Source organism: Oncorhynchus mykiss, chromosome 17 (genome assembly GCF_013265735.2).
Source record: "Oncorhynchus mykiss isolate Arlee chromosome 17, USDA_OmykA_1.1, whole genome shotgun sequence".
Lineage (NCBI taxonomy): Eukaryota > Metazoa > Chordata > Actinopteri > Salmoniformes > Salmonidae > Oncorhynchus > Oncorhynchus mykiss.
The window spans coordinates 32833691-32852191 of record NC_048581.1 but is presented as its reverse complement, the minus strand read 5'-3'; the positions used below and the strand labels follow the sequence as shown (position 1 = coordinate 32852191).

The following is an 18501-nucleotide window of genomic DNA, read 5'->3' as shown; positions in this document are numbered from 1 at the left end:
TCTCAGTTGCAACACTCACTACAGAGTTCCAAATGGCCTCTGGGAGCAACGCCAGCACAATAACTTTTTGTTTCCATGGCCGAGCAGCCACACACAAGCCTGAGAATACCATGCACAATACCAAGCGTTGACTGGAGTGGTGTGAAACTCGCCGCCATTGGACTCTGGAGCGGTGTAAACATGTTCTCTGGAGTGATGAATCACGCTTCACCATCTGGCAGTCTGACGGACAAATCTAGGTTTGGTGGACACCAGGAGAATGCTACCTGCCCCAATGCATAGTGTCAACTGTAAAGTTTGGTGGAGGAGGAATAATGGTCTGGGGCTGTTTTTCATAGTTCGGGCTAGGCCTCTTAGTTCCAGTGAAGGGAAATCTTAGTAATACAGCATACAATGACATTCTAGACGATTCTGTGCTTCCAATTTTGTGGCAACAGTTTAGGGAAAGCATTTTCCTGTTTCAGTATGACAATGTCCGCATGCCCAAAGTGAGGTCCATACAGAAATGAGTTGTCGAGATCGGTCTGGAAGAACTTGACTGGCCTGCACAGAGCCCTGACCTCAACCCCATCGAACACCTTTTGGATGAATTGGAACGCCGACTGCAAGTCAGGCCTAATCGCCTAACATCAGTGCCCGACCTCACGAATGCTCTTTTGGTCATTTAGTGTTTTATACAAAATAGGTGATGGACATCCACAAATTAATACAAACCATACAAAACGTAACATATCATACTAAATATAGTGTTGAGGATTACTTACAGAATAATACGAAATGCTCTGAGACCAGGTTGGTGTGTCACAACACTCCTGCACAAGGATATGGAAACAGGGAGTGGGTTGACCACCGGTGTTCACATACTAGCGACTAACGTACGTTGAAAAACATTGTTTTAAAGCTCTGTGCCATCAATGTTGAGCACTCTGTGGGACCATTCCCCACCAACATGTTGTTTTAACGCAGGCACTTCCAGGTCAGCTTGTTGAGTAGGGCATTAACGAAGGTTCAGAATCTCCATCTGCTCAATTACATTTTTCTCCAGTAGTTTCCAGAAGGGAAAAGCTTTTGTTGCAGAGTGAAACCCTACAGTCACACCTCTTGACTTTTCCCACATTTAGCAGTGTTACAAATTGGGACTAATTTCATTGTTTTTTGTTTTTAACAGTCTGCACAAAATACAGTAAAGTCAATGTGAAAGAACATTTAAAAAGATGATTTAAAAGATGAAAAATAAAACACTAATATATCTTGATTGAAGTATTCTAAGAGCTTTGCACACCTGGATTTTACAATATTTTCCCATTATTATTTTTTAACTAACTAACTTTAACTTGCACTGTCAAGTTGGTTGCTGATTAGTGGTTGTTGATCAAGTCTTGCCATAGATTTAAGCTGATTTAAGTCAAAACTGTATCTAGGCCACTCAGGAACATTCAGTGTACATTTGGCATTGTGTTTTAGGTTATTGTCCACCTGAAAGATAAATGTCTCTTTCGGTGTCTGTTGGAAAGCAGACAAACAGGTTTTCCTCTAGGATTTTGTGCTTAGCTCGATTGTTTATTTTTTTATTTTTTTAAAATTAAAAAACACCCTAGTCCTTCAGATGATGAGCATACCCATAACATGATGCAGCCAACACCATGCTTGAAAATATGACGAGTGGTACTCAGTGTTGTGTTTGCCCCAAACATAAAGTTAATGTCTTGTTTGCAGTATTACTTTAGTGCTTTATTGCAAACAGGACGCATGTTGTGGAATATTTTTTATTCTGCACTGACTTCCTTCTTTTACTTTGTCATTTAGGTTAGTATTGTGCAGTAACTACAATGTTGTTGATCCAGCCTCAGTTTTCTCCTATCACAACCATTCAACTGTAACCATTTTAAAATCACCATTGGCCTCATGGTGAAATCCCTAGGCGGTTTCCTTCCTCTCCAGCAACAGAGTTAGGAAGTACACCTGTATCTTTGTAGTGACTGGGTGTATTGATACACTATCCAAAGTGTAATTAATATCTTCCCCTTGCTGAAAGAGATATTTAGTGTCTGCTTTTTTATTTACCCATCTACCAATAGGTGTTCTTCTTTGTGAGGTATTAGAAAAGCTCCCTGGTCTTTGTGGTTGAATCTGTGCTTGAAATTCTGTACTCAATTGAGGGACCTTACATAGAATTGCAAGTGTGGGGTAAAACCAGAGATTGGATAATTATTCAAAAATTGTTAAGAACTACACTGAACAAAAACATGTAAAAGTGCTGGTCCGATGTTTCACGAGCGGAAAAACAAGATTCCAGAAATGTTCCATACAAACTAAAAGCTTATTTCTCTCAAATGTTGTGCACAAATGTGTTTACATTCCTGTTAGTGAGCATTTGGTGCTGAGGAGTCTGTCTGTCTGTAATAAAGCCCTTTTGTGGGTAAAAACAAATTCTGATTGGCTAGGCCTGGCTCCCCAGTGGATGGATAATAAAACAAAAAAAAAATCAAATGACTGATTTCCTTATATTAAACTGTAACTCAGCAACATCTTTGAAATTGCTGCATATTGCATTTACATTTTGTTCAGTATATTATTGCACAAAGAGTGAGTCCATTCAACTATGCAACTTATTATGGTACTTGTTAAGCACATGTTTTGTCCTGAACATATTTAGGCTTGCCATAATACTTATTGACTCAAAGACATTTCAGCTTTTAATTTGTTATTAATTATTTTGAAAACAAAATTCAATTTTGACATTGTGGGGTTGGTTGTGTGTGTAGATCAGTGGCACACAATCTCAATTCATTCAATTTTAAATTCAGGCTGTAACAACAACATGTGGGAAAGGTCAAGGGGTGTGAATACTTTCTGAAGGCACTGTATATCCGGTCAATTCGATTTTTACATTTGCTCAGCTAAGACTTTAACCGAATGCAGGGTCGCTACTACACTATATAGTGGCACGGCAGCAGAACAAATGCATTACGATATTAAATTGCTTTCTGCTCATTGCCAGTGGAGCGATTCTGACACTCATTTGTCACTTGCCAATGAGCTCCCTCTACTACTGATAAGCACTAGAAGTAAATGGGGAGGAAAATTTAAAAAAAACAAAAACCTTCTCCGGAATCAGGAGGGTAAACTTCGACATCTAGGTCTATTCGCTCTCCTTCTTCCAGGCATAATAAGAAATGAAAGTCTGAAAATGTCCTGCCTCAATCAAAACAAAGTAAATGATGCACATAGTTCATTTAGAATCTGATCAAGCATTGCCCTTTAAAAAATGCCTATTTTGTCTAGCTTTAATGGCTAGAAGGCAGAATTTTAGGGGGAAAATAAGCATACTTTCTTTATGAAACAATTTTACACCACCATTTTCAATTCTGGATGTTGCACACCCTTGGCTGAACACGGTGTACATCCTAAATTGTCTGAAAATCCAAAATGGTTGGTGGAAAATTGTGTTTCATGAAGAAAGTATGCATATTTTTTTTTTTTCTCCACCTTCTCGCCATTAAAGCTAGTTAAGTAGGAAAATTATGTCTTTGCGGCCTGAATAGAGGAAGCTTCATGTACGAGCCGGTCTACGGGGACACATGCATTCCCGTTAATACAAACATCAAGCCTTGACGATAGTGCATGGGCGCTACGTTAGATCTGCACAATCGGTTGCCTAGCCTAGCACTTGGCACTGGCCTTGGTTAGCAATGTTCGGAGGCACTCATGTACACTGAACAAAAATGTAAAAACGCAACATGTGAAGTGTTGGTCCCCTGTTTCATGAGCTGAAAAACAAGATCCCAGATATGTTCCATATGCACTAAAAGCTTATTTCTCTAAAATGTTGTGAACCATTTTTTGTTTTTACATCCCTGTTAGTGAGCATTTCTACTGTGCTAAGATAAAAAGTGTGGCATATCAAGAAGCTGATTAAACAACATGATCATTAAACAGGTGCACCTTGTGCTGGGGACAATGAAAGGCCAGTCTAAAAAATGTGAAGTTTTGTCACAACACAATGCCACAGATGTCTCAAGTTGAGGGAGCATGCAATTGGCATGCTGGCTGCAGGAAATGTCCACCAGAGCTGTTGCCAGAGAATTGAACATTCATTTCTCTACCCATGTTGTATAAGAGAATTTGGCAGTACGTCCGACAGGTCTCACAACCGCAGACCACAACAGATGCCCCATGGTGTTGGTGGGGTTATGGTATTAGCAGGCATAAACTACAGACAACAAACACAATTGCATTTTATCAATGGTGTGACGAGGCCCATTATTGTGCCATTCATCCGCCGCCAACACCTTGTGTTTTAGCAGGATAATGCACGGCACCATTTCGCAAGGATCTGTATACAATTCCTTGAATCTGAAAATGTCCCAGTTCTTCCATAGCCTGCACACTCACCATGTCACCCATTTTGAGCATGTTTGGGATGCTCTGGATCGACATGTACGACAGCGTGGTTCAGTTCCCGCCAATATTCATAAACTTCGCACAGCCACTGAAGAGGAGTGGGACAACATTCCACTGGCCACAATCAACAGCCTGATCAACCCCATGCAAGTAGATCTATTGCGCTGCAAGTGGCGGTCACACCAGTTACTGACACCCCTACTTTTTTTAAAGGTATGTGTATTCCCGGTCTTGTGAAATCCATAGATTTATTTATTTCAATTGACTGGATTACTTACATTGTGTAGACCTTGAGTGAGTTGTAGCTCCCAAATATATAAAATATAAATATATATTTGGGAACTACAACTCACTCAAGGCCTACACAATATGCTAATAGCCTTACCTCTGATAGATTTAAGACAAGTCGTAAGGCACAAAAACTAATGTCACTGCCTACTGAGTGTATGAGTCAACTGTGCTGTTCATAAGGATAACTGTCAATTATTCAACAGACTTAAACTGGACATGCCATTGCACTTCACAGGTGAACTCAGCTTTCAATAACATGAAGTGTGTGTGTAGGCCTAATGAGTTGCTTGTTCAATACACTTGTGCTTGACATTTCGACAACCAATATTATTGAGAATGGGATGTAGATCTTTGGACTGCATCGTGCAATGTTTCTTTGCATTCCAAGACGTATGTATTCATCGAGGACAGACAGGTCATTGGGTCTGCCTGACCACATTTGGATAGCCTTATATCATTTAAAAACAATGGTAGTGAATAATTTGCACACAGAAGGCTACACTTGGAAATTAAAAGTTGTGTACGGTACAATACAGGCAAGGTCCCCCGTTTTGTGTTATGCCCTAGCACTACACAACTGATTTACATTTAATCAAAGCTTGATGTGTTGGTTATTTGAATAAGCTGTGTTGTGGTAGAAACCAAAACGTGCACACAGTGGGGGCCCTGGGCCGAGTTTGGGAAACCCTGTGCTATAGTGACTAATGTCATCCGACCAAGACTACTCTAGTAGCTACGTAGCTCGAGCAGTTCACGCCACAAAAGACCGTAGCGCGCGAGTAGGCTTCCTGACACAAATGTCAATCTTCCTAGAGCGGACTCAGCACCGTAAACCCCCACCAAAAATAAGCGGGACATTTTGACGTGGTTTACCTGCAATTCGGCTCGCTCCACCTCCCATTGCGCTCTATCCACCTCGAAGCGGGCCCATTCGTGTTGCAGAAAGTGCAATATCCCCGGAATGTTGTAATGAGCCCTGGCCGCCTCTCCGCCACCGACGTCGCCAGGCTGATGCGGTCCTTTGCCAGCGCCAGGCAAACCAGAGTTGTTGTTGTTGTTGTTAAAGAACACGCCGGGCCCTGCCTGTTCGTCCATGCCCAGGCCAGGTGTGTGGATTCGGTTCGCGCAAACTGGCACGACCGTGCTCAGACGAATGGGTTTTCCTTTAGCCGCCCCTGTGATATGAAAGGAAATAGCTAACTATAGCTCTCTCTACTGGGCAGGCACACTCACTTCTGAGCAGCCAGTTGTCAATTGGTGACGTTCACACTGAACTCCCACCCACATCCAGAGTTTTCTTTACCCATTGGTCGATTTCAACGATTCACACTGGAATAAGCCAATCGAAAATATATGCGCGTGGTGTTGACAACTGCCGTATCCTACGCATAATGGAATTTGAAGTTCAAAGAAGATTAGAGCTGCATTTTTCACACTAAAATGCGCCTGTTCTCTTTTGCTGTCTTTTTCTTTAGTTGTTTGTATCTGAAATTGGAAAGGTCATAATGTATGCTACAGAAGTGTATCTGTGGTAGCCATATTCCATATATTATAGCACATTCCATTCATTTATCGATGCATTCCATAGAGCCATTCATCCAGTTGTTTACATAGCACACACACACACGCCTATCACCCACGACCCCCTGACTGAAGTTCATGCCCTTTGAAATCCAAGAAAATACATGAAACTAAATGTTGCCTACACATGATAGGGCGTACTTTAGTGTGAGAATATTATAAGGCCTCTATGTATGATTTGTGTGTAAGATATTTGAATTACCAAATTACCTCTATATAATGTTTAGTAATTCAAAATGTATTGTTTTTTTTCAAACATATATTACATTAAACATTACATTCAGGTATTTCATTAGATCTTAAGCATTTGGATTGGTTTTACACACTTCCGACTCATTAATGAACGGTCAATTCATTAGCCATATGATGCGTGCTGACACAACCCCATGGTAATCATGTGATACGTCACTGCAACCACACTATTTAATTTCAGTTCGCGGATCAGCGTGGTCAAATCTTATAGTCTAGATCAGACAGCAGGAATTGAAGAGAGGAGTCACTTGCCCACATGATGCCGCCATTTGAGAAACCACAGCACCCCAAGTCCTTCAAGCAGAGAAAAAGCTTTGGTGATTAATTTTATGTAATAATTTGCATGTGTTAGGCTATGCAGTGCTTTATAATCTCAACCACGTTTTCCATCCCAAACAGCCACGAGAAAACAGGAGGTCGCGGGGATCCGAACGAAGTTTCCAACTAAAATCCCGGTAAATTCGCTTATTTCTAAAACGTTATTCTACCCTGAAGTTCCATTGAATTTGCACCTTCTAAAAGTGATCTTTCCAACCATACACAGGTTATAATTGAACGGTATCAACGGGAGAAGTACTTGCCGCCTCTTGATAAAACGAAATTCCTGGTCCCACAAGAACTTTCCATGACTCAGTTTGTTACCATTATAAGGTGTGTCTCGTTGTGTTTTGCTGTGAATGTTTAATTTGTTAAGCGTGGATTATCATGACTGAAATTGACCTAAATCATCATGTTTTTGGTTGGGAGAACTCGTGCGTAATTTCAAACTTGGTAATCACCTGATCTGAATCGGCCACGAGTGCCGCGCGACTGTCACTTTTCTTAAATGAATCATAATGACTTGCGTTTGTGCGTGAATTTCTACATTTGATTAGACTTGTCAATACTTGCTGTACGTTCTCGTTTCAGAAATCGTATGTCTCTGATGCAGAGTCAAGCATTCTACCTGCTCATCAATAATAGCGGCCTGGCCAGCATGTCTCTTACCATGGCGCAAGTCTACAAGGACCACAAAGATGACGATGGATTTCTCTACATGACATATGCTTCTCAAGAAATGTTTGGTTATTGTGTTGAAATCCACGAAGAGTCAGTGCCAATTGCTGGGAATGTTTGAGAAGATCTAAATTGCAGGATTGGATAATGTGAGGCCTCAGCTTTTGGCAGGCCCAATAACTGAACTTCGTGTATAGATATGAAATGCAATTTATATATAAGGTTATTTAATATTACTCTGGAAATGTTTTTGTATTGTTTTTAAGGTAATAAATGTTTCAAACTTTATTGAGGATCATGCTCTGATTTACATGACTTTGGCCAGATTAATTTAAGCGGAAATGTGTAACCTTTTGGGCGATCAATCAAATTCGCAAAGAAATAGTTGTAGATTTGTCATTCTCGTTCAAAGCATGTCTAATAAGCGGTAGATCTGTTCTGTGTGCTATTCCTGAGTTGTTTTTTTCAACTTTTTTGTTTGTAAGCCAGCTTCAAACAGCTGAAGTTAAATGTTTGGTTATTAAAGTGAGTTCACAGCGGGTTAGATGGCACATTGAATTATTCTCTATTTGGTCAAACTAAAATTGGGCAAATTTAGCACTTCAAACGACGTTGCGCAGCGATATCCGCAACAAATATTGTCACTCAAATGCTCATTTTTAATTTAATTTCTCTGACGTGTGTAGACTTGGACATTGCCTTCAATAGGAACTCTGAGGCATCAGTTATAAAGGAAGGACCTGTTGACAGGTTGCACAAATCGACTCCTATACTACCTCAAGGTACTTGTACATATCTGATTGGTCGAAAGATCCGAATTGGGTTGCCAGTGTTAACGCAGAACTATTCATATTCAATCCAGTATGGGTCCCCTTTTGCCATATAGGGATCAGACCTCTATAGTACTATTTGAAATCTGTGCTTGACTAAACTTGTTTTGCTTAATGAACCAATAGAGGGTTTGGGGACTATTCTACCTGCCAATCCAGGCAGGCTAGATGACACATTTGAACCAAGGTCTGAAGATTGAAGTGTCAGGACTGCATTCAAAGGGGAACTTCCCAACTAGGAACAATCCTCCTGAAATTGTCTGTTTCACTATCTTAAATCGGTATGGTTTTTGATTTGGGATCTTTTAAGGCTGAAGTTCTTGTTTTTAATAGTCTGCATAATGTACTGGTAAAATAACCATTCCAACTTCTAGAAAACAATTTTGGTAGTGTATCTTAACCTAGCATTTGACTGGACTGATGTATTTCAAACAGGAATACTTGGTGTTCATGTTCATTGTGGAGTGGACCCTGTAGCACCTTCACTGACTTACTGAGGTCCTATTGATCTTAGGGGACCACTTTGTCAGGAACATAAAATGCCTTGATGTCACTTCCTGGATGTAATCAAGCCAAAGCGCAATTAGACCATGCATCATCCTAATTTAATTTGTGTGCTTTTAGTCTTGGGCCTACAAATAGGATGACTGGGGCCCAATGTAGACTGACTCCGTGACAATGGGGCCGTATGGCAATGAAGTATGAGCAATACTACTGAAGCACAAAGTTTCAAAATCAATGTGAGGTTAATATGACTCAGAGGTCCTATTGAGATGTGTAGAATGCATAGGGTATTAAAATTGTCAATCCACTTTCTATCATGTGGAATAAAATGAGGAATCCCAGATTATGCACAAGTCTGTATGCAGTGCCTAAGGCTGCATTTACTTAGGCATCCAAATTCTGATATTTTGTCCTATTGGCAAAATAACTAATGATTGGTCAAAATACCAGTTTGTGGGAAAAGATCAGAGTTGGGCTGCCTGTGTAATCTCAACCTAATTGTTGCAACTTGACTGGACATGTTCCTTGACAGGGCAGGGAGCTGGGTTAACCCAGAGATGTGGCTCACTTTCTGAATTCCAAATCAACCGCTAGCCCCTATTTCTAAGTCACTCCAGATCTAAGAGGATTGAGTTGCGTTTTATTCTGGGTTAAATAATACATCCATTTGATACCAGGGTATAGGCCTAATCACTTGAAACACATTTCCAAAATGGTCCTCGAGGGGTCATAGTGACATGAACAAGTTAATTTTCCTTGTAGAATAAAGGTGTTTCCCCCCCCCCCCCCCCCCCCCCCCCAGCTGTGTATTTCAGGTACATTTGTATTACTTTCTGAATATTAGTGAATATTGATTTCAAGCATTGTATGTGAATAGATTCACGTACAAGGCACAAAGCTTAAGTTACAAAGTATTACAAGGCATTATCCTAAACATGGTCAGAGAGAGAGAGAGCAAGAAATCCGCCTGAAAAACCATGCCCCAAAAGTCCATTGGGTGTCCAGAGAAAGAAAGAGTATCTCACCACAGCAGATCAGGAACAAAAAAAAAGAGAGAGAGCAATGAATCTAAGACCCTTTTCTAAGCATCTGAGTTGTTTGGATCCAAAAATCTGAGTTGTTGACCAATAGTATTACTGTAAAGTTAACCTCCGATCCGATATCAGACCTACATGATGTAACCTCTGGACAATGGGGGTCGGAGACATCAACACAGAGAATGCTGAATTCCTATGACGTCACAGAGGAAATTCTCGCATACAGTTGATAAAAAGAGTCACTTCAAGGGCTGCCCTACAATACAGAAATGGATGTGCTTCTTTCTGCATGGAGACATTTAAGTGACTATATCACTGACCACAAGGGGGAGCCCAAGATCCATAGAATATGTTGAGCTGCTGTGACGGTTAAAGAAGTTCAATATCAGTCAGCACTGCAGCGCACCTGATATTTAGTCCCAAAATGTGGAAAGAATGGTTTCTTATTTTTCTAAATGTACAGCCATATTGGATTTCACACGTGAATCAGACTACATTACATTATTGCTTTCATCTTTGAAGACTTTGTAGAGAACACTCCTCCCAGTGCTGCATTGTCGAAGTCCAGGACATTGGATAGGCAGCATAAAGTTTTATGGTCCATTAACCGTAATGCGACTAACCAAGTGTATTACGTCCCAACGATATCGACCATCTCATTCTGACCGGGGAGCAGGAGATTTGAATTTCCCTTAGTCATGCCCATGACTTTATTGAATGGCTTTTCTTTGCAACATTAAAACATCTCGTTGTGACATTTAGCCATGGATGCTACCAACTGTTGACGGTGGTTAAAAAAAAATTGAGACAAAGCTCTGTGGAATATAATCCGAAAGAACTCAGAGGAGCATTCAACAAATACAGTAGTTGGAGAGACAGAAGAGGTACAATTGTCTTTCCTCGTGTCCTCTCTCCTGGCCTTCCTCTCAAAACGCATTGGAGGAGAGGATCCAAGGTTCGTTCCCTCTGACCTTCTCCTCCAATGCGTGTTGAGAAATTTGAGAGGGAGAGAGAGAGAACCCTGGTGGACGGATGTTTGAGAGAGCGAATGAGAGAACCCTGGTGGACGGATGTTTGAGAGAGCGAATGAGAGAACCCTGGTGGATGGATGTTTGAGAGAGCGAATGAGAGAACCCTGGTGGACGGATGTTTGAGAGAGCGAATGAGAGAACCCTGGTGGACGGATGTTTGAGAGAGCGAATGAGAGAACCCTGGTGGACGGATGTTTGAGAGAGCGAATGAGAGAACCCTGGTGGACGGATGTAGAGAAGGAGAGTGGGAGGGGGCCATCGAGAGAGAAAATGAGAGGACCACTTGATTCTCTGCAATCAGGACCACTCTATATTATAGTTGTCATTTTTATTCAAGTGGTGCTTTTGTGCATTACCAAATTACATTGATTCATTAGGGGACAAAGAACACACTCTCGCACACACTGTTCATCACAAACCCCCTTTTTCCAATTCCTGCCTTTTTATCGGTGACTGGGGAAGCGAGTACATCTTTTTCCGCTTTAAAGGAGGGGACGAGGGAGACATTCAGACCTATTTGTTTAATGGCATAAAGATCCCGGCTTAATGTGCCACCGCAATCAGCAAGCAAACATACCTTTTGGAGCGCCAATACTGAAAGTTAATGGGGCCTGTTGTTCAACTGAAGAGCTTTAATGTTCCACACTAAACTTTACAAAGTCTCATTTGTCGGATTTGCCAGACCCTTTGTTTTGGCAAATGTTTTAATGTAAGTGTTCCCGGTTATATTGGTCATCATACAAAAAGCAGTGTGCTTCGCTAAGAGCAGTCAAAGGATCGTTACATACATTGCCACCTGCACGAGCGCCCATATGCACGTACACGCACCAAGTCTGACTGTCCTACTGTCTGTCCTCGTCATTGAGTTGTTAGAGGGCTATATGTCAGTACAAAATTCTAGTCTTCTAGAAACACGGTAGGATTTCAGGATATTGGGCTCAGTTACCCCATGTCCTTCAGACTCTTTATACTGCTGTTTGGTTATGACCTAGCACAGCAGACAGGTCATGGAGAGAACTGTGACAGGTGACAGGCATCCTGCTGGTGTGTGTGTGTTTAATTGTCCTAAAATGCTCGGTAGCCCAGGAGGTGTACACACACACACACACACACACACACACACACACACACACACACAGTGTAATTAGCAAGCTGCCATAGCATTAATAGCAACCCTTCAGCAGGCCAAAGGGAGCCTGCTGTGTGGGGAGAAAGTAAGCGAAGCAGCATCTGGAGGAGAGAAAAGGGTTGCTTCTCAAGGTCGGAAAAGTCATCCAAACACTTTGCTAACTTTGTGATCAGGGCTTTGCCTCCCCCTCTTTAGGCTGTTGTTGTGAAAACTCTATTTGTGATGTGTCATGTGACTTACATGTGTAGGATCTTCATTTGATCACTCTTTTGTTGCTCAGAATGTTCCTGCACAGCAGGATATGCAAACTTGTAGTGTATTAGTTTGTTATTTCCACTTTAACATTTCAGACTTGATCTGCCGAAAAATAAACAATTCATCAACCCCTACAAAAAATGTCCATTAATTATAATCCACATAATAATTCACATTTTCTGTTGCTGCGGGATTATCTTCCTGCTGTAGCAAACTGGCTCATATTAAGATCATACATCTATAGATTATAGGGGGTAGCAAAACAGCCACTGTTTTCCGTGTCTCCTTTTCTGTCTGACCACTGATCTAAATAGCCTTGAAACAGTAGGTGTAAGAAATATGGTTATACCCAGATCCATATACTGAATGCTCTAGTGAAATCTATTCCGTTTTTTCAGTTATTTGTGGTCATGGGGGAGAGGACTCAGGAACATTTCTTTGTATTTGCCCAATGTCATTTTATAATAAATAAAAATAAGCATCACTCATGTACAGTTCACCTGGCACTTTTTAATAAACCGCAAACACAATATAGTCAGAGCTAATTAATATGCTAGTTTAATTAGCCGTAATGACATGCACGAAAAAGTGTTTCACAAGGTCTCAAAGTGCTTCAATAATTACTACACTGTTACGATCATAATCTGGCTTCAGGAAAACCTGACGTGTCAAGGTATGATCTTAAGGGACCACTTTTTGGCAGGAACATGAAATGCCTTGACTTCACTTCATGAATGTAATCAAGCCAAAGACCAAATAGAATATGCATCATCGTAATTGAGTTTTCGTGGTTGTCATAGTCAAAGTGGGGAAAGGGGCCTAATGCAGACTGACTCAGTGACTACAGGGTCATATGGCAATAATGAAGTATGAGCACTACTACTAAAACACCAAGTAAAAGTTCCAAAATCAATGTGAGGTTAATATTCATGACCCTTTTTCTAGAAGTGTAAATTACTTCGTTTTTTTTTTTTGCATCAGAAGATTTGCTCTACTTGAATGACAACCTGCACCTGTTGACATTCTCAGTGGTACACAGTGGAATTCCTAACCTGTAGTTGTTGACATTCAAAAGTATTGCACTGTGAAGTCCATGGAGAACAAGAGCGCCTCCTCCCAGCTGCCCACTGCACTGAGGCTAGGTAACACGGTCACCACCGATAAATCCATGATTATCGAAAACTTCAATAAGCATTTCTCAACGGCTGGACATGCCTTCCGCCTGGCTACTCCAACCTCGGCCAACAGCTCCGCCCCCCCCCCCCCCCCCCCCCGCAGCTCCTCGCCCAAGCCTCTCCAGGTTCTCCTTTACCCAAATCCAGATAGCAGACGTTCTGAAAGAGCTGCAAAACCTGGACCCGTACAAATCAGCTGGGCTTGACAATCTGGACCCTCTATTTCTGAAACTATCCGCCGCCATTGTCGCAACCCCTATTACCAGCCTGTTCAACCTCTCTTTCATATCGTCTGAGATCCCCAAGGATTGGAAAGCTGCCGCAGTCATCCCCCTCTTCAAACGGGGAGACACCCTGGACCCAAACTGTTACAGACCTATATCCATCCTGCCCTGCCTATCTAAGGTCTTCGAAAGCCAAGTCAACAAACAGATCACTGACCATCTCGAATCCCACCGTACCTTCTCCGCTGTGCAATCTGGTTTCCGAGCCGGTCACGGGTGCACCTCAGCCACACTCAAGGTACTAAACGATATCATAACCGCCATCGATAAAAGACAGTACTGTGCAGCCGTCTTCATCGACCTTGCCAAGGCTTTCGACTCTGTCAATCACCATATTCTTATCGGCAGACTCAATAGCCTCGGTTTTTCGGATGACTGCCTTGCCTGGTTCACCAATTACTTTGCAGACAGAGTTCAGTGTGTCAAATCGGAGGGCATGCTGTCCGGTCCTCTGGCAGTCTCTATGGGGGTGCCACAGGGTTCAATTCTCGGGCCGACTCTTTTCTCTGTATATATCAATGATGTTGCTCTTGCTGCGGGCGATTCCCTGATCCACCTCTGCGCAGACGACACCATTCTATATACCTTCGGCCCGTCATTGGACACTGTGCTATCTAACCTCCAAACGAGCTTCAATGCCATACAACACTCCTTCCGCGGCCTCCAACTGCTCTTAAACGCTAGTAAAACCAAATGCATGCTTTTCAACCGATCGCTGCCTGCACCCGCATGCCCAACTAGCATCACCACCCTGGATGGTTCCGACCTCGAATATGTGGACATCTATAAGTACCTAGGTGTCTGGCTAGACTGCAAACTCTCCTTCCAGACTCATATCAAACATCTCCAATCGAAAATCAAATCAAGAGTCGGCTTTCTATTCCGCAACAAAGCCTCCTTCACTCACGCCGCCAAGCTTACCCTAGTAAAACTGACTATCCTACCGATCCTCGACTTCGGCGATGTCATCTACAAAATGGCTTCCAACACTCTACTCAGCAAACTGGATGCAGTCTATCACAGTGCCATCCGTTTTGTCACCAAAGCACCTTATACCACCCACCACTGCGACTTGTATGCTCTAGTCGGCTGGCCCTCGCTACATATTCGTCGCCAGACCCACTGGCTCCAGGTCATCTACAAGTCCTTGCTAGGTAAAGCTCCGCCTTATCTCAGTTCACTGGTCACGATGGCAACACCCATCCGTAGCACTCGCTCCAGCAGGTGTATCTCACTGATCATCCCTAAAGCCAACACCTCATTTGGCCGCCTTTCGTTTCAGTACTCTGCTGCCTGTGACTGGAACGAACTGCAAAAATCGCTGAAGTTGGAGACTTTTATCTCCCTCACCAACTTCAAACATCAGCTATCTGAGCAGCTAACCGATCGCTGCAGCTGTACATAGTCTATTGGTAAATAGCCCACCCATTTTCACCTACCTCATCCCCATACTGTTTTTATTTATTTACTTTTCTGCTCTTTTGCACACCAATATCTCTACCTGTACATGACCATCTGATCATTTATCACCAGTGCTAATCTGCAAAATTGTAATTATTCGCCTACCTCCTCATGCCTTTTGCACACATTGTATATAGACTCCCCCCTTTGTTTTCTACTGTGTTATTGACTTGTTAATTGTTTACTCCATGTGTAACTCTGTGTTGTCTGTTCACACTGCTATGCTTTATCTTGGCCAGGTCGCAGTTGCAAATGAGAACTTGTTCTCAACTAGCCTACCTGGTTAAATAAAGGTGAAATAAAATAAAAAATAAAATACATTGTGTGTATGTGAGATTGTGGGTCTATCCATAAATGTGCGCACGGGGGGTGTCCTAAAGTGAATGCATTCATCATAAGTGTCTCTCTATAATGTTATGTTGTAAGCTCCTGCCAAAGGCAAGCTATGTAGACATCCATTTTAGTCCAGACATTCCCACAGACAGTCTACTGAGTAGACTGCTAGTCTGCATCCCAAATGGTACTCTGGCCAGAGCCCTAGTCAAAAGTATTGCACTCTATCAGGAAATGGGTGCCATTTGAGATGAAACTCTAGACTCTGCTGCATTCAAGTCATACATTATTATGTGATGTCAGTCTGGAGTCTAGACTCCTTGCTGGCTCTGATTTTCAGTCCCAAGTATGATCGATCAGAAGGATGACAACATAACCAAGCAAATCTGCCCTCTGGCCAGGAAGCGATGAATTACTACTGCACAATGACATCATACAGGTCAGGTCAGTTGGGCTATAGGTGTGTCCCAAATGGCACCCTATCCCCTGTATAGTGCACAACTCTAGACCAGCTCTGGTCAATAGTAGTGCACTATAAAGAGAATAGGGTGCCATTTGGGAAGCAAACTATACAGTATATTGTGCTATACGCATTGTCTGTCCCCATACTGTAGAGTTGATAATCCAGAATATTTAATTTTTGCCTCCATACTTGTAACATGTCTTATTATCTGAGTAAACAAACACAACATACCACAGTAATGTATCAGTTTGTCTTGTGTCTTCTTCTCCAAACTCATTGGAGATATCCAGCTACTCTTCACCATACCTATCTCTTATATCCAAAACATCAGACACTGCATGCAAATGCATCAGTTTGGCTATTCTTTACTAAACTCTCTATCCATATGTGACTTCCATATCAACCACAGACACTGCCATGTGATCTCAACCTGACCACCTGACCCTTGACTCCTAATGATCCCCAGTGTGTGGGCGGACATCTTTTAAAAAAGGATGAGGACCCTGAAGGCCTGGAAGCTTACGTGGAGGTGAGTTCTGGAGTGATACATTTTTCAACCTCTCTCTCTCTTTTAAAGACAGCTAGCTGTGACATCACTTCTCCCAGCATGCTATTGGCCCCATCAGAGGTGGCTGTGGCTTCAGGAAAGAGGGAGAGAATGAGAAAGGGGAGAGATAGAGAAACGGGAGATGGGAGGAGAGAGCAAGAGAGAAAGGAAAGTAGATATTGTGAATGAGGGAGAGAAAAAGGAGCGAGAGCAATGTAGCAAGGGAAAGTGACAAGGTCAGTGAGAGAGGGAGATCTACATTTTTTTTTTTCTATTTTTGTGTGTGAATCTTTCTCAGAGCATGATAAATATTTCATAACTGTCCCTGCGTGCCAAACCACACCCTATTCCCTATATAGTGCACTTTTACTTTTGTGTGGGTGCCGTTTTGGGACACAGACCATATATTCCCAGAGAGCCGTAAAAGGAATACATGAAGTTTTAATAAGAGCTCAGGTTAAACAAGACATTATATGTCCATAAATGGTTCATCGACGGATGGCTAAATGTTTGGTGAATAGCAGTACGGTAAAGCGAGGCATCACACACACAGGGATGGGCAAACATGACAAAACACCAGATCAATGTATCAAAATAAACATACCAAAATGAACTGCAGTGCACACTGGGTATTATTATTGGTCCTTGTTTCGGGGCAGAGCAGAGTGTACAAAACATTATGGACACCTGCTCTTTCCATGATATAGACTGACCAGGTGAATACTGGTGGAGGCTATGATCCCTTATTGATGTCATTTGTTAAACCCACTTCAATCAGTGTAGATGAAGGGGAGGAGACGGGTTAAATTATTTTTAAGCCTTGAGACAATTGAGACATGGATTGTGTATGTGTGCCATTCTGAGGGTGAATGGACAAGCCAAAAGATGTGCCTTTGAACGGCGTATGGTAGTTGGTCCCAGGCACACCAGCTTGTGTCAAGTACTGCAACACTGCTGGGTTTTTAACACTCAACAGTTTCGCATGTGTATCAAGAATGGTCCAGCATCCAAAGGACATCTAGCCAACTTGACACAACTGTGGGAAGCATTGGAGTCAACATGGGCCAGCATCCCTGTGGAACTCTTTCGACACCTTGTAGAGTCCACGCCCTGACAAATTGAGGCTGTTCTGAGGGCAAAGTTGTTTTGTACAATCAGTATACATTTATGCTTAGTTAATTTAGCACACACTCTTTTCACACCATAGTGCCATCAGACTTCTGATTCCAATGCAGGGTGAAAGGGGGCCACAAAATGTGAACCGCTATAAAAAATAAATAAAAAATGGTTTAGAAAAGTATTTTGTATTTTGAAAATACAAATCATAGCTCTCGAAAGTATCTTGTAACAAAATACAAAGTGTAGTTCAGCTCAGTGTAATACAAAACACTCAGAAGTAATTCAAATACATATTTCAAATACTCATAACAGAAATGCTGCACATCTCAACACACACACACAAACACATTACACTGCCACTCACTGTATGCATATTATCCCTTGAGGTTTTGTACAGTTGTTTCCTATTATTTCGCGGCGGCAGGTAGCCTAGTGGTTAGAGCGTTGGGCCAGTATCCGATAGGTTGCTAGATTGAATCCCTGAGCTGACAATGTAAAAATCTGTCGTTCTGCCCCTGAACAATGCAGTTAACCCACTGTTCCTAGGCCGTCATTGTAAATAAGAATTTGTTCTTAACTGACTTGACTAGTTAAATAAAGGTTAAATAAAAAATAACAAATTGTGGATCCCAAAAGGTCAACATAAGAAAGATAAGTAATGAAAAGATTTGTACTGTAACCAAAGAAGTGACAGGTGTGTCCCCTGGGTTGTAAACACTATGTTAAAGTGGGGGTGTGTGTGTACCTGCACATGTGTGTGCATGAGTGTTTACACACAGTATATCAATGTTTGTGTCAGAGGAGAGGGA

At 42.0% G+C, this 18501-nt stretch overlaps 2 protein-coding genes across 4 annotated transcripts in view; one reads left to right on the top strand and one right to left on the bottom strand.

Moving 5' to 3' along the window:
• The window catches only part of strn (striatin, calmodulin binding protein), an 86964-nt gene extending 80992 nt beyond the window's left edge, over positions 1 to 5972 (bottom strand). For 2 of the 3 annotated variants that reach the window (XM_021568210.2, XM_021568212.2), the window contains exon 1: positions 5569 to 5972. In XM_021568210.2, the coding sequence (XP_021423885.1) occupies positions 5569 to 5790 (222 nt within the window). In that variant the 5' untranslated portion in view covers positions 5791 to 5972. The remainder of the gene's footprint in view (positions 1 to 5568) is intronic. The other variant, XM_021568211.2, reaches the window with a different exon arrangement.
• A 715-nt stretch (positions 5973 to 6687) lies between these two features.
• On the top strand, positions 6688 to 8063 carry map1lc3c (microtubule-associated protein 1 light chain 3 gamma). Its single transcript, XM_021568208.2, has 4 exons — positions 6688 to 6845; positions 6928 to 6983; positions 7073 to 7179; positions 7438 to 8063. Exons 1-4 carry the CDS (start codon positions 6785 to 6787, stop codon positions 7643 to 7645), a joined length of 432 nt encoding a protein of 143 aa, XP_021423883.1. The 5' UTR covers positions 6688 to 6784; the 3' UTR covers positions 7646 to 8063.
• The last annotated feature ends 10438 nt before the right edge of the window (positions 8064 to 18501 follow it).